Source organism: Macaca nemestrina, chromosome 1 (assembly GCF_043159975.1).
Source record: "Macaca nemestrina isolate mMacNem1 chromosome 1, mMacNem.hap1, whole genome shotgun sequence".
Lineage (NCBI taxonomy): Eukaryota > Metazoa > Chordata > Mammalia > Primates > Cercopithecidae > Macaca > Macaca nemestrina.
The window spans coordinates 72,563,393-72,579,611 of NC_092125.1; the positions used below are offsets into that span (position 1 = coordinate 72,563,393).

Below are 16,219 nucleotides of genomic sequence, written 5' to 3' on the forward strand. Positions count from 1 at the left end.
AGAAAATGCTCCACAAACCCTGAAATGTAGCCTTAATTAAAGGCAGAATAAAAGCTGCTATTTCCTCAAATAAAACTGTAATTATACAAGCATGAGAAATTTGCAAACAGCTTTGAGAAATCTACCACCCGGCCACCAAAAATCACTAACTTTGCATTTTTCACGTAAGATAACTTGAAATAAAAAGGGAGCATTACTAAGGGATCATTTAAGTAAATCTAACTTCTCACTCTGAGAGGACGGTAACACCATGATCAAACAGAAAATGGAATTTCACATGCTGCTCATAACTATGTCTTACCTTGCACAGCTAGGCCGGCTAGCCGAATCACCTGGTCCAATGTACATCGTAATCGCCCTTCAAGCACATCTTTTTTGACTTGCAGATAATACTGATATCTGTTCATGGGAATAGAGGAACAAACAACCTTAAAAACACATACTTGGAATAGATTCCCACAACACAGATGCCTCTAGATGTAAAACCTTGTGTACACAGCAGGATATGCCCGTGATGCTGATAAAGGCCATTTCTATAAAAGATGGAAAGTGACCTCTGCCTGTGTTTATCTTTGTTTGATGTGGCAGGTGCCACATCCTGTTCACTCTGAGCTTCAGAGGATTCTCATCACATCACTTATTTGCAGGCCAGCAGGATAAACTACTGATAAGGACCAGGTCTTCATAACAGAGTCCAAGAATGAAAATGCTTTTGCACACCTGGAGATCCACGACAACACGACTGCCAAAGTTACATTCAACAGTGTGCGTTCCTGAGTGCATTCTAGAAACACATCGCCTTTCAAACTCAAAAGTTTGGTAGGCAGATCACAAAGAGGACACATAATTTGTAATTCCACTACAAAATGATATACAGTTTTGACCTTACACATCTGTGAATCAGAAAAATCTAATCTGATGCAACTTTCCAAACTGAAGTAAATTCTCAAACCAGCACAGTACAGATGGACAGAATCAGGCCCAAACACATCAAGTCTCAGACTAGACAAATGCCCTCAGGAGCTAACACAGTGTACTGTTTCCCTACCAATAAAACAGCACTCTTAGAATTACCTAAAACATTTAGAAAACTTCTCACTCAAGACGTTTATTTCCCAGGACTCCACTTCCTTTGACCATACTCTCAACACATAGTCACAACTACAACAATCACACTTTTCTAGCATTAATTCCTGGTAAATGCTAACAATGCTTTTGCTCCTGGTAACTATAACTCTGTATTTTAACTTCACTTTGGCATCTCAATCAAGGGAACCCAGAAGTGAACCAAAGCCCAACTTTCCTGGAGAGAGGCAATCGGCACTGAGAGCTAATTACTGCTGGCTCTCCCATGATGATGTCATAGGCATCATTAGACATAAGTCAATCCAATGTCTGTTTGAGGGAAGGAACTGGGCTCTGTGCACACTCCAGTCTAGTCCCACACTTCTTCTCTCCTCTTGGGTGTACTGAACAGAATAAAGACAACCACGCCACTCTTTGGTGGGAAAAACCTATACTCAAATCAGAAGGTCAAACACTGGGACTTTCTTAAAAATCCTTTTTAGTCAAACCTAATATGGGCTAGAAAAAAATCACAAAGCACAACAAAAAGCAAAATCTCAAGGTAGGAAAGAATGGTAGATTTCACCGATTCCTACTAATTATAAAACGTTTGAATCTCATCCTCATGCCATTCATTCCTTCTCATCTTTCTGGTGTGGTTTTGACTTATTTGCTGCTCTCTAAGCCAGGAAGCCAAACAGATATTTTAACCCATAGCTATCATGCACTTTCAATGGGCATAAGTCTGCTAGATGCTGAGGAGTATCTTGGAGAGTGCTACAACAGTCTCTGCCTTACAAGGATGCATATATCTTTTTGACCACTGTGACCATGTTTTTTCTAGTGTACTATCTAAGGGTTCAGTGATTAAGAACCAAGGAGTAAAATATCTGAAAAGGTGTTATCCTGGCATTATCTGCCAGAGGCAGAACTTTGTTACCTGTCACCTTGGAGGTGAAAATGATCAGTTAAGATAATTTATTAGAGAATACCTTTGGAAGTAGACCAGTAACCAATTAATCTGCCACGAAAACAATAGCTCTAGTTTTTAAAAATCTGCTGCTTCCAACTTTCATCTATAGCTATTACTTCTGTAATTTGTCAGTAAGTTCTGTTACAGATCCATTCTATCCTAGGAAACAGTGACTCACAATCCACTAGCAAGGAACACCAGGAATGTTTCTAATCATGTAGGTTGGATGTAGGATTTTGCTGGAATATAAAAATAAGGAGCTGAAGAAAGCAGGGCTCTCTCCTGGAAGCCATCCAAACTAGGAGAGAATCTAAACAGCAGCAATGATACGGTGCCATTACCACGAGATTGTGGGTATTACTATGTAAGACTGCAGAAATGAGAATGAAATTCAAACCACTTTGGAAATTGTTTGGCTGGTACAATTTTGCACAAAAGGCAGTTTTATAAAATATGATAATTCTATCGAACATGGTGACTAAATTTGACAACAGGAGTTGAAATTCTATTTCTAGAATGCCTGCTCTTTGCTTATTTCTCATTAGCGATTCAATTATAACAGTAGTAAAATATAACAGTGAATTCTATTTTGGAAACATGCAATTTCATGGAAGTATACTCCACCCTGTCACAGTTCTGGGTGGAGAGGAAAAGGAAAAAAAAAAACAAAAAAAAAACCAATTTTCATGCCAGGAAAGTAAGTATTTGCCAACTTTCCAAAGAGATCCTCTTTGAAAATCCAAGCTCACAAGGAAAACTTTTTAATATTTTTCATATTCAGAGACCTGGAAATAGTCCATCTGACTCTTGAGGCCCAATGAATGGTTTTAGGTTAGGATTCTGCTCTTCCTCTAAGAATTAGTGAACATAATTATGCTTCTCGAATAAAGGTAAACTTTTATATTTTTAAATTTTTAAATTTTGTTTTTAAAGATTAACTTTTTATTAAATACAGATTTCTCGGGGTAAAATTAAAAAGGTGTCCTAATAATAAGTGTTATTACGCATGACTACTGGGAACGAACATGCTATCACCTAGTCTCTGGGGGCCTCATCTATCTGGAAACTCCCCATCCGATGGTAAGAAAATAAGTGACTTTTCCAAGTTACTTCCTCCCCTAGGAGTTTGAAAAATTAAGTTTGAAAAAATGCCCTATTGGGTCAAATCAACAGAGTCTTCAGTACTTTTGACGGCAGTATCAAAGGACTCCTTCCAAATTATATCCCATAACAATATCTTCAAAATTTAGAGATGAATTGCTAAAATCTTTTTTTTTTTTTTTTTTTTTTTTTTTTTTTTTTTTTTTTGAGACGGAGTCTTGCTCTGTCGCCCAGGCTGGAGTGCAGTGGCGCGATCTCAGTTCACTGCAAGCTCCGCCTCCTGGATTCACCCCATTCTCCCGCCTCAGCCTCCGGAGCAGCTGGGACTACAGGCGCCCACCACACGCCCGGCTAGTTTTTTGTATTTTTAGTAGAGACGGGGTTTCACCGTGTTAGCCAGGATGGTCTTGATCTACTGACCTCGTGATCCGCCCGCCTCGGCCTCCCAAAGTGCTGGGATTACAGGCGTGAGCCACCGTGCCCGGCCAAATTGCTAAAATCTTTATGTTCTCTTTTAAATTCATGTATGAGGAATTTATCTCAGCACGTCTGCAACTGTGTTTTACTTGAGGTTCTGTTCATTCTTCTCAGAGTGAGCAGGTCTGTGTGGTGTTCTGAAAGGCATGGGCTGTGTTACCACAGAACTACAAATAAGGCACCAGGAACTCCGAGACCGGGTAGGTGTTGCTTTTAAAATATTTCCTCCACCCCTCCCCACAAGTGAAATCTTCATTCCAGGTCCAGTTCAACAGATGTGCCCCAAACAGGAGACAGCCACGTAAAATGGTTAAAGCCTTGGGATCTGATTTTGGTCATACTACCACCCCAGAATGCAACACGCTCAGCGTAAGTCACAGAATGGTGAAGACAGAGCAGGGCCCTTGCCACGCTTCCAGATGTCTGCTGCCTTCCCAACAGGGTCATGCCCACCTACCTCGTTACTCCTGGGACTAGCTTTGGGGCCAATGAAATGAGAATAGAAGTGGGAAGTAATTGTTGCTCCCAAGCAAAAGTGTCCAGAGCCAGTGACGGGTTCTCTGCCTCTGCTTCCCTTTGCTCTGAGACCTGCAGTGAGCAGGGAGGGCAGGTTGCTCAGTGAGCCTGAGCCCTGGGCAAAGACGGCTGGGAGCAGAGCCTCAGGCAACCCACAGTGGACCTGCCAGGTGGGCAGCAAATAAACCTTTGTTTGTGAAACCCAAAGAGGCTGGGGGGTCATACATCACTGCAGCATGATGGAGCCTAAGCGATTTAACAAGGGAAGGACTTTTAAAATCCCAGTCCAATCCTTTCATTTTTTAGAGAAGGCAGCTGTGTTAAGGGAGGAGAATGACTTGTCCAAGGTAATACTGCTTCCTTAAAGACAAGGCCAGAACCAGATCTGAGCATGAACAACCACAGTGGCGAAGGCAGGATCTGATCCCTGCCCATTCTGGGAAAGCCACCAATTTCACTGAAGTCTAAAAATAAAAGCGAAGGCCGGGCGCGGTGGCTCGCCTATAATCCCAGCACTTTGGGAGGCCGAGGCAGGTGGATCACAAGGTCAGGAGTTCCAGACCAGCCTGGCCAAGATGGTGAAACCCCGTCTCTACTAAAAATACAAAAATTAGCTGGGCACAGTAGCATGCGCCTGTATTCCCAGCTACTCGGGAGGCTGAGGCAGGAGAATCGCTTGAACCTGGGAAACAGAGGCTGCAGTGAGCCGAGATCGTGCCACTGCACTCTAGCCTGGGTGACAAAGCGAGACTCCATCTAAAAATAAATAAATAAATAAAAATAAAAGCGAAAATAAAACACTACTACCCGGTGATTTTTATGACGCTTCTAAGGAAGGGCTTCCATCACCAAGCTTTTCCCCAACCCCACTGAGACAGTCTGTGCTACAGCGTATGAGGCAAATGTTGAAATGAGAAACTTTTCCATAAAATCCTATTACAGGACATGTTTCATACTGTAGCCAGTGGTTATTCAGGCCTGTTTTTTCTCCTGGCAGCAGCCTCTGGGATGTTTCACTTTTCTCCTCCAGAGATAGAAGGAAGGGAAAGGAGACTGAGTTATACATTTTAACTACTTGTTAACTTTCAAAGACGGATAGAGGGATAGAAGTAAAATCTACAGACCAGAGTTTCTGATTGTAGGCTCCTACGTGGAAGGAGCGGCTGTGTCCAACAGCAGGTACAAACTGGGCCCTCTGTGTATATATTTCTAAATGCAGATTTTTAAAAAGTAAAATGCAAGTCATCATCAGTGTCACACACAAGTCTTTACTCGTTTGCACTGAGTAGCTTCTATACTATGGATCATAAAAAATGTTATCCAAATTTAATAGCACATATCAGCATTCATTCATTACTCCTTCTGCCCCTACTGTTCAGGGAGGTCTGAGCGAGAAAGAAAACTTTCTTTTCTAGTTTGAAAAACAGGTTAGTGAGAGCATTCTGTAAGCTGTAACTACCAACCTGCAGAGTCACTATCATCACACACAGCTCCCGGTCTGCTCTTCCCTCCTCTAGAGTTCAAATTTAGTTAAACCAATGTATCTCTCCCCATAGGCATGGTCAGGAGGGATGTGACAATTTGGAGAGCGGGGCCATCCTTAAATTCTTCACTTTTTGAAGCCTTTCCATAAAACTACTGGAGTGTTTTATGGACCAGAAAGAGAAATTGTCCTGTCACTGTTACTAAGAGCAGGGCAAGACTTAAAATGTGCTTTCCTCACTAGAAAACTTCCTTCATAACTAGCAATATCAGAGGAATCTTGCTAGAATGTACTGGAACCCAGTTCTCCGAAGTGCAGCATGTACCAAAGTGCCAGACAGCATTGCTTTCTGACTGATGTGATATTCTGCAAACGGAAACAAATGGAAACGTTTCTCTACTATAAAAGACAAAAAAGAGGGAACTGAGGACAAGTAGTCCTAGAGTCCCGGGGTACAGGAGAGCAAAGGGGAATAATTTTAAATCTTAGATTGACAGAGATACCCACAGGAGGGAACCAGCACATTCCATCCATTCCAGCAGGTGTTCACAGCTGTAAATCTAGATAAAGGACAGGGTGGCCCATGCTGTTCTCAGTCTGCCAGGACCAGATAAATACTATGTATGCAGGCATGTAACCAGATAAACCTGAATGCCTCCCTCCCTCCATCCCTCTATCCTCAAAACTCTTGAGAAGAATCTCAGTTTATGACTATTAAAGTCTAATAATGTGTTTGGTACCTGACCCATGCACTATCTAAAAGCTTTTACATTTAATAACTGTTCAAGCTGACAGTCAATTAAAAGTCTGCACTGTCTAACAAACTACAAAGCGAATACTCCTGCGACTATGCAAAACTGAAATAACCCCAAAGGGAGGGGGAAAACACAAACAAAAGGGAAAGCTAAAACTAAAACTCTAGCAAGGATACCCTTAAAAGGGAAAGTTTTTCTTCTAGCCTTTTCGCACTATAAGCTAATACGTGTACATGCATGAGAAGAAAACCATGTGCATATACCCAAATACAGACAAGATTTTCTTGGCAAACATTCAAGTCTAGAAGTTTTCAACATTCAGTGATCAATAAATACCCTATTTTGCCAGAGACACCCAACTTCTCAGTAAGATTCCTTCAGTTTCAACGAGCCGAAGGATTGCAATTATTTCCTAAAAAGGATAATATTTGTTTAAATGCATACAAAGACACACAGGCCTTAACTAGTGAAAAACGGCCAATGATAGCAAGGTGTTGCAAAAGAGAAAGACATGTCACGACCTGATCCTTGCTTTCTGCTCTTGAACGCTTGCATTAATTATAACAAATTACAGGGAATCCAAGTACTGTTTATAAGTATAATAAATTCCCTAATAGTAGCCTATCATCTAATCAGGGGTTCTGTTTAGAAAAGAAAAACTCATTTCTGAAATACATCATAGAGGGAGAGAGAATACCCTGACATCACTTCTTTCTGTCCTATCCTATGCTGTTGGGTACAGATTTCTTTACAGCAATCAATCCATAGGATTTAAAAGGGCCTGACATGGTTCCCTGCTGAGGGCTATGATGCCCTGAACTAGGAAAACATGCCAACAGAAGTAGAAATACTTAGCCTCAAAAGAAAATACTGTGCTAAAGTGTTTGATGTTAAAATGAAATGAGTCTGTTTTGATCTGTCTTTAAAATCTCTAATGACTTGGGAAAGTTTTGCAGTTCCTTAAAAAGTTAAACATAGAATTATCACATGATTCAGCAATTATGCTCCTCGGTATACAGCCATACAAACTGAGAGCACATGTTCACACAAAAACTGATGCATGAATGGTAATGTTGTTCACAATAGCCAAAAAGAGGAAACAACCCCAAAATCCAACACCTGATGAATGGATAAACAAAATGTGGTCTCTCCAAACAATGGAATATTATTCAGCCATAAAAAGAATGATGTATCGATACATGCTGTAACACGGATGAACTTTGAGGCATTATGCTAAGTAAAAGATGCCAGACACAAAGATCACATTTTGTGTGATTCCATTCATAAGAAATGTCCAGAATAGGCAAATTCATAAAGACAGAAAATAGATGAATGGTTGCCAGAGGCTGAGGGAAAAGGAGGCTGAGGAATGCCTGCTAACATTTTGAAATTAGACAGTGACAGTGGCTGCACAACTTTGTTAAAACACTAAACGTCACTAAATTGTATACTTTAAAGTGGTTAAAATGATGGATTTACTCAGGACCATAAGACAGGGTGAAAAGAAAAAAAAATAATAATGGTGAATTGACGTTACGTGGATTTTAGCTTAAAAAAAAAAAAGAACAAAACACCCAATGATCCTAATCGGGAAAAAATCCAAAATCCTGACACAGCACACCAGGCTCTTCATGATCCAGTCAAAACTACTTTTTTTTTTTCCAACTTCATGTCTCACCACACACCCCATACCTGAGCTGTCATAAGTGTGTGGTGCCCCCCATAGTTGCCATGTTGTTTCCTGCCTCCTCGCCATTTCCTTGGTCTAATCACCCTTGCCTATCCTCCTCCATTCGCCCAATCACCTGTCCATGCTCCAAGGCTCAGATGAAATGTATCTCCTCTCCAAAAGCTTCCCAAACCCTCTCAGCAAGTTAGTGAATCCTTTCACATCCTCCACTATACTTCCCCCAGGCCTCTCCTACACTGGCACCAGCACCTCCCCAACTCTGTTGTGATCAGTACCTGGCACTAAGTAGATGCTCAATAAACATTTCGGAGTAGATGAAATACCGACAGAGAGACAAAGACACAAGAAAGGAGGGAGAAAGGGAGGAATATTAATTACCTCCTTGTAAAGTTATTAGATGTTATTTCTATAATATGAAAGAGTGCCTAAAAATTCTAGAAATGGAACTCATCACACTTCAAGCAGGAAGTCTTGGGAAACTTGTCTTTATGCACAGAGCAATACTACTCCTTCAGTGTGAAATGTTTATTTTTAAACGACTTAAACTGATCTCTGAGCTACCATGCAGCAAAGAAAGAACTCAAGGATGAATCACAGTCACAGACCAACAGCATTAAACCAGGTGGACAAAAGGAGCACAGATCAGGGAACATCAATGCTCCATGCTAATCAGCCAACCAAAACCACTCCTCTAAATTGCAGCTGTCAACTACGGAGCCTCATCCCTCTTACACTAGCAATAAATATGTCTTGACTCATCAGCTCAAAATATACATCTGCCTGCCCTGAAAATCGTGTGTTCATAATATTACCTACAACTCACTGTGGGAAAAGGGAGGTGAAATTATATCTGGAAGCTGGGTGAGTCAATTGCCCAAAGATTTGTCTTCTTGGTAAACAGCCAGGTTCCCGGCTAAGGATTCTGCATAACATCCTTGAAGCTTTGGTGAGCTACCAGGTGGAAGTACAGTGCTGTTATTACTGATATGCCTCGTCTGAAGGATAAAATACATAAAAATCAACAAATGAAAGGCAAGAAGATAATCTCTGTGAATGGGCACGAGTTCTTCCCTAGAATCCCTAATTAAAGGTAGTCCCTACCTTTTCACAGGTAAGCAACTGCTAAAAGATGTCAGTTCCCTGTCGATGAAGTCCCAGAAACAAGTAGGAAATACTACATGCTTAATAAATGTTTGATGAACGAATGAGGCAATGGAAGTAAATCCTTAATTCTATGTCCCTTGAGACTATGACAAAAATGGAAAGAATAGAATTTCCTGCCAAAAGCAGAGGCTCATGTCTGTCATCTCAGCACTTTGGGAGGCTGAGGTGAGGAGAGTGCTTCAGCCCAGGCCAGTCTGGGCAACATGGTGAAACCCCCGCCCCCCCCCCCAAAAAAAAAAGGAAAGGGAAGGGGGAAGGGAGGGAGGGAGGGAGGGAGACAGGGAGGGGAAGGAAGGACAGCCAAACTAGCTGGGCGTGGTGGCATGCACCTACAGTCCCAGCTGCTCAAGAGGTGGAGGTGGGAGGATCAATTGAGCACAGGAGTTTGGAGGTTGCGGTGAGTTGTGATCGCACCACTGCACTCCAAGCTGAGCAACAGAATGAGACTGTTTTCCCGCAATACCCCTGCAAAAACGAAAGATAAAGAAAAAGAAATTCCCAGCCCATGTTAAGTCATATGGCTAGGCACATTGCCAGGGACCACAGACTGTGTATGGATGGGAGTGCCATCTACATTCCTGACTCCAGCATCTCTGTCATTGTTAACCATGAGCCCACTTTCCAAGTTTTGTCCCTAAGAGCCAGCCAAGCCTAACTTTAAACTTTGGTTGATGCTTTGTTTACTGGCCAGTCTAAATTTTGAAAATTTCTAATTGCTGGCTTCCAGGCTTTAGTGTTTCATCACTGCAGGTGCCCCTACTCACCCCATGCTCTCTTAGTCACTGAAGGCACATTTTCTCATAGTCACAGCTTAAAAATATCTGAGTACCTGTCAGGCGTGGCTCATGCCTGTAATCCCAGCACTTTGAGAGGCCAAGGTGGGTGGATCATTTGAGGTCACGAGTTCAAGACCAGCTTGGCCAACATGGTGAAATCCCGTCTCTACTAAAAGTATAAAAATTAGCCAGGCATGGTGGCTCATGCCTGTAATCCCAGCTACTGGGGAGGCTGAGGCAGGAAAATCGCTTGAACCTGGGAGGCAGAGGTTGCAGTGAGCAGAGATCGCGTCATTGCACTCCAGCCTGGGTGACACAGTGTGACTCAGTTTCAAAACAAAACAGTTACAACAAAAAATCAGAGTACCAGCCGGGCGCGGTGGTTCATGCCTGTAATCCCTGCACTTTGGGAGGCCGAGGCGAGTGGATCACGAGATCAGGAGTTCAAGACCAGCCTGGACAAGATGGTGAAACCCTGTCTCTACAAAAAATACAAAAAGTAGCTGGGTGTGATGGTGGGTGCCTGTAATCCCAGCTACTCCGGAGGCTGAGGCAGAGAAATGCTTGAATTTGGGAGGTGGAGGTTGCAGTGAGCTGAGATTGCACCACTGCACTCCAGCCTGGGCAACAGAGTGAGACTCTGTATTACAAAAATAAATAAATAAATAAATAAATAAATAAATAAATAAAATCAGAGTACCACACAAGTAACCCATATTAAAAGAACATCTGAAAACAGACATTAAAAAAACACAAAAGCTGGATGGAATGTTTATCAGAAATAGCAAAATAGGGGCTATCTGCTCAAAAGTCGGCAATATGAGAGATACTTCAGAGATCCTGCTGGATGACTTTAATTTCCATAGCATGGACCTGTGGTGAGACAATTGAGACACTCCACAATTCTTTCTTTCTTTTCTTTCTTTCTTTTTCTTTCTTTCCTTCCTTCCTTCCTTTTCTTTTCTTTTCTCTTTTCTTTCTCTCTTTCCCTCTCTCTCTCTCTCTTTCTTTTTTTTGAGACAGAGTCTTGCTCTGTCACCCAGGCTGGAGTGCAATGGCACAATCTTGGCTCACTGTAACTTCTGCCTCCCATCCTGCCTCAACCTCCCAAGTAGCTGGGACTAAAGGTGTGTGCCACCACACCCAGCTAATTTATTATTATTATTATTTTTTTTTTTTGTATTTTTAGTAGAGATGGGGTTTCGCCACGCTGGCAAAGCTGGTCTCGAACTCCTGACCTCAGATGATCTGCCTGCCTTGGCCTTCCAAAGTGCTGGGATTGCAGGTGTGAGACACCGCACCCGGCCTGCCCACCCCACGTTCCATGTGGCCACTATGATCCGTGTTCAACCTCTCCCCAATCATAGCAATTCGATATTATAGATTTTATGCATTTGTAATGATAACATGCCTATCCATCTGTTTTTTTTTTTTTTTTTTTAAGTAGAGACAGGGGTTATGCCATGTCGGCCAGGATGGTCTTGAACTCCTGGCCTCAAGTGATCCACCTGCCTTGGCCTCCCAAAGTGCTTGGATTACAGGCATGGGCCACCAGGTCCATCCCATCCATCTCTATTTAGCACCCTACTAGCCCAGAAGTACCTTGAAGGTAGAAACCTCTTCTCTCTATTCTATAATTCACAGACTCAGGAGATGATCCTGGACTTGGTAGTTGCACAAAAAGCATTATGATCATTTACTGACTCAGAGACACCCAGTGGGTAAAAAATAATGCTTTTTGGAAGTTAGCCACCCAAATAGTTGGCATAAAACAACACTGGACTCAGCAGAAAGAAAAAAAAAACAAAACCACCTATACTCTAGGCATTACATAATATAAAGCCTTTACCCAGTCAACAAATTGGAAAAACTCATTCTGCCCTCTGTGTTCCCATTGATTTTGTAATTCTAACATGGTACTGATCAAACAACTCAGTTAATTATGTTCATCTATTTTTGTCTCCTTTGCTGTTTTATAAAACTGCCCTGTTCATGTTTGTATTTCCCCCCCTCATACTACCTTACTATGTATTTACATTAAAGCAGGATATTATTATTATGTCCACATATTTAAAAGATGGTCAATTACATACTGGCTGAAAGAAACTTTACGTTGTTCCTCGTGTACTATGAAAAAAATAATAAAAACACACCACATGTCTATCAAAAGCTTTGGAAGAATTGAATTTTCCACAATTGGAATTTTTATCAATTTCTCTAGATATTAAGAAATCAGAGCCTTCAAATAGTTATTAACAATGACAGTACTTTGCATTTGTGGAGTTGTTTTCCAAGAACTGTCATGTATAATATTTCCTGTCATTTCATATTCGCAACAACCCTGCAAGATAGCCACTGTGAGTCCCGTTTATCCACGGGGAAATGGAGGCTCCCAGGGGGTAGGCGACTTGCCAAGTCTTCTGATTTTATAGTCAAGTGCTCTTTTATTACAACGTTATGCCTGTGTAGTAGGTTAGTCTATAGTTTCTACAAGCCTGGAGAATAAATCTAAAAAAAAAAAAAAAAAAAAAGGAAGAAGAGAAAAAAACTACAGAAGGTTATAAACAGATCACAACATGAATTCATTGACAATATAATGATTTTTTAATGTTGGAAATGAATGAATGATTTTCTTTTGCAGAATCTTCAAAGCAGCTGAAGCCCTCAAATGTGGCAACAACTGCCAAAGATAAAATCCCAAATCAGCAAACATCTCACTGCCCAAGAATCTAGTATCTTCCTATGCTGTGATTTCTGCCAAAATCATGCTTGATATTTTCAAGCATGGAAATGTCTCTCCACAATTCTTCCTTTCAAACCCTTCTTGAGACTCTAGAGTTAAAGGAGGAGATGCTTCATTTGTTAAATGCAATTTAAAAATCATTTTGAACATCCTTTCTTCTTTTAGAGTTTTACTTTTCTAACTGCCTCAGTTTCTACAAGACCATCTTTTGTAACTCTTGACACATAGTACACTTTAAGTTAGAAACTGTAACTTCCTAGTGAAAAAAATGATGGCCAAAGTGACAAGTGACTACACATAAATAGAAGGAAACCCTTTGTTTAGGACATGGGTAGAGGGATGGGGGATTGCCAAGCAGAAAACTGTAATTCCCAAATCAGAGAAATTCTTTCATTTCATGAAAGAAGGCTGCTATAAACACATTCCTCCTTTTCATCCTAGACTTAAGAACTTAAAACTCTCTCATTAGAAACCAGAATAGGAGCACATTAAATATTTCTTTGGGGACCAAAAATTCAGGGGCATGAAGCCCAGGGAGGATGCCAGTTTGGGGCAGTCAGTGGCTGTATGGGGCACACCCTGTGGGCATCAGACCATATTCAAAGGAGAGCACTCTCCAGAAAAGAAGTACTAAGTAGGTATTCAAATTCTCTCTTTCAAAACAAAAATAAAATAAAATAATCTCAGCGGGCTTTTCCTAAAAAAACAAACCAAAAAAAAAAATGATTACAGGCTGGGCGTGGTGGCTCACGCGTGTAATCCCAGCACTTTGAGGGGCTGAGGCAGGCAGATCACAAGGTCAAGAGATTGAGACCATTCTGGCCAACATGGTGAAACTCCGTCTCTACTAAAAATACAAAAATTAGCCAGGCATGGTGGTGCGCACTTGTAGTCCCAGCTACTCGGGAGGCCGAGGCAGAAGAATCGCCTGAACCAGGGAGTCAGAGTTGCAGTGAGCCAAGATCGTGCCACTGCACTCCAGCTTGGTGACAGAGCGGGTCTCCGTCTCAAAAAAAAAAAAAAAAAAATTATGATTGCAGAAAATATATGGCCTCCTAAAATCTGTTAATACGTTCATAAAACCAGCACAAAATCTATTGGGTAGAAATCATTATAAAAGCTGTCAGATTCTATTAATATTAGTATAATGATTTCTTATCTTTTTATAGAACTTTTATTTAAAAAGTAAACCTACTTAGTTTACTGGTAAAATATTAGAAATGTACATATACATATATTCCATTATTTATTTATCCATTTGACAAAAGCTTAATGAGCACCCACTACATGCCAGGAGTTACTCTAGGCACTAGGGATATCACAGTGAATGAAACCCATGCTCATGGAGCTCACAGTCTAGTGGGGAAGACAGCAAAAATCAAGTAAATAAACAATAGGTCCAATGAGAAAAAAGCAGGCAAGAGACACAGAGAGTAACAAGGTAGGAGGTGGTCAAGAAAGGTTTCTCTGATAAAAGCAAACTCTGAACAAAGATCTGAAAAAAAAAAAAATGAGGAACTAGCACTGTGGATATTTGGGGGATGGAGGTTTTCGCTTCAAACAAAGGGAATGGCAAGTAGAAAGGCTTTCAGGAGAGCTAGTGTGGTGCATTCATGAATGGTCAAGAGGTCAGTGTAGCAAAGAGTGAGCAAGAGGATGAATTGTTGGGCTGACAGAAAAGGCAGGAAGTGGTACAAACCACAAAAGGCCTCGCAGGGCACAGTAAGGGTTCTGACTCCTCTAAGATGGCAAACCAGTGGAAGGAAGGTACTGAGCAAAGGAGCTGCACAAACGGATACCCATTTAACAAGATGGTACTGGCTGCTTTGTAGACACTGGACTGTGAGGGGCAAGGGTGGAAAAGGAGATGCCAGCCAGGAAAAATGACAGCAGACTGGATTAGAGAGCTAGCAGTGCACACAGAAGGAAGTAGTCAGAATCTAGACATATTTTGAAGGCTGGATGTGGTGTATGGGAGAAAGAATCCTGAGCAACTAAACTAAACCTTTCAGATAAAGACTTCTCACTTTTTGAAAACGGACAGACAAAATAGATTTGGGGGAAATGGATTTGACGGTCTTTTAAAAATTATAACCACATAATCTTTCATTAAAACCTATACGTTCAAAATAGTCATCAAACCACGTCAGTCAAACATTTGATCCAATCATTTTAAAAAAGGAAGTATCTTTGACATAATAATGGATTCTCCCTTTTTCTTTTTATCATCTTCTTCCTCTTCCCTGTCCCTCAAATCCTTTGGCTCCTATTTTTGTAAAAGAACTATCTTTATAGAATGAAGTCCACACATATTTCCATCTGATTTCTATTATTTGATTTTTGAGTCCAGATGAAGAATGGCAACGAGACCATGTAGTAAACGTGCAGTGAATAAGTGGACAGGTGGTAGGAATCGGGAAATGAAACACTGCTCTCACCCAGGGTTTAGCAAAATCTCTGGAAGACCCAAGTAAAGGGTATTTCCTTTCTTCCCACTTGAGTCCTATTATCAAATCACTATACTTTAAAAACACCATCATTTTTAGTAACATTAAAAATGGTCTTTGCAGTGTAACTTTATCAAAAGGCATGCACTAAAAAGACTGGGGAGAAAAAATAAGTTAGTGCAATTAATAACAGAGTTACTAAGTCATGCGTTTCTGCCATTTAAAGTTTCTTGTTTCTATGAAAACTCATCTAGAGCCACCACCGACTTCACATTGGTAAACTAAGTCCAGTACATTTTCCTCACAGAATGAAATCCCAAGTATTGCCTCACTTTTTCATGTTAGCCCGTTCCGTGTAATTGTCATCAATTCTTAAAGGCATGATCATGCTTATAGACAGGATGATTTCCTCATAAAAGTCATGATCACAGATTTAAGTCTAAAGAAGAATATGATCATAAGTATATGCAAATAAGAATAAACATAATGGACCCCTTTATAGTTTACCACCCAGAAATAGATACGTTCACATGACCATCTTCTATATATTTATCATCTTAGTGAAGGAGGTCTGTAATAATATTACATGAAAACAAGCTATTATTTAGGAATTAAAATACATTGTTTCACAATTGTTTGAGAGAATACAATTTGGTAGCTGATTTTGATGATTCAGATAACTACAGTACTACATGCTTTTATAATTCTTAATTTGAACTCTGTGAAAACATTGACAGAGTCATAAACTACTACAAATATATGAAAAAAGGTGACCTTCAGGAGATCAAGGACTTAATCTGTTTTGTTCAGTGCTGTATTACCAGTAACCAGAAGTTTCCTTGCATACAACAGATGCTCAGTAAATATTTATTTTTTTATCCCCCAAACTGTCTTCAAGTAAATACTTATTGAATGCATGCACGAACAATGAATGAAAAATCCTTGATACTTTGCCCAAAATGGACTGTCCAAGCCAACTAGAATATTAATTATGTAAAATTGTGTTAAGTTACACTACTCACTTCATGC

The 16,219-nt window shown here is 40.6% G+C and overlaps 1 protein-coding gene across 1 annotated transcript in view; it reads right to left on the bottom strand.

The window, feature by feature from the left end:
* Nucleotides 1–16,219, bottom strand: part of LOC105493528 (protein tyrosine phosphatase non-receptor type 14) — a 204,198-nt gene that overhangs the window by 66,508 nt on the left and 121,471 nt on the right. The window contains exon 4 of the mRNA XM_011761226.3: nucleotides 302–399. Coding sequence (XP_011759528.2) covers nucleotides 302–399 — 98 coding nt within the window. The remainder of the gene's footprint in view (nucleotides 1–301; nucleotides 400–16,219) is intronic.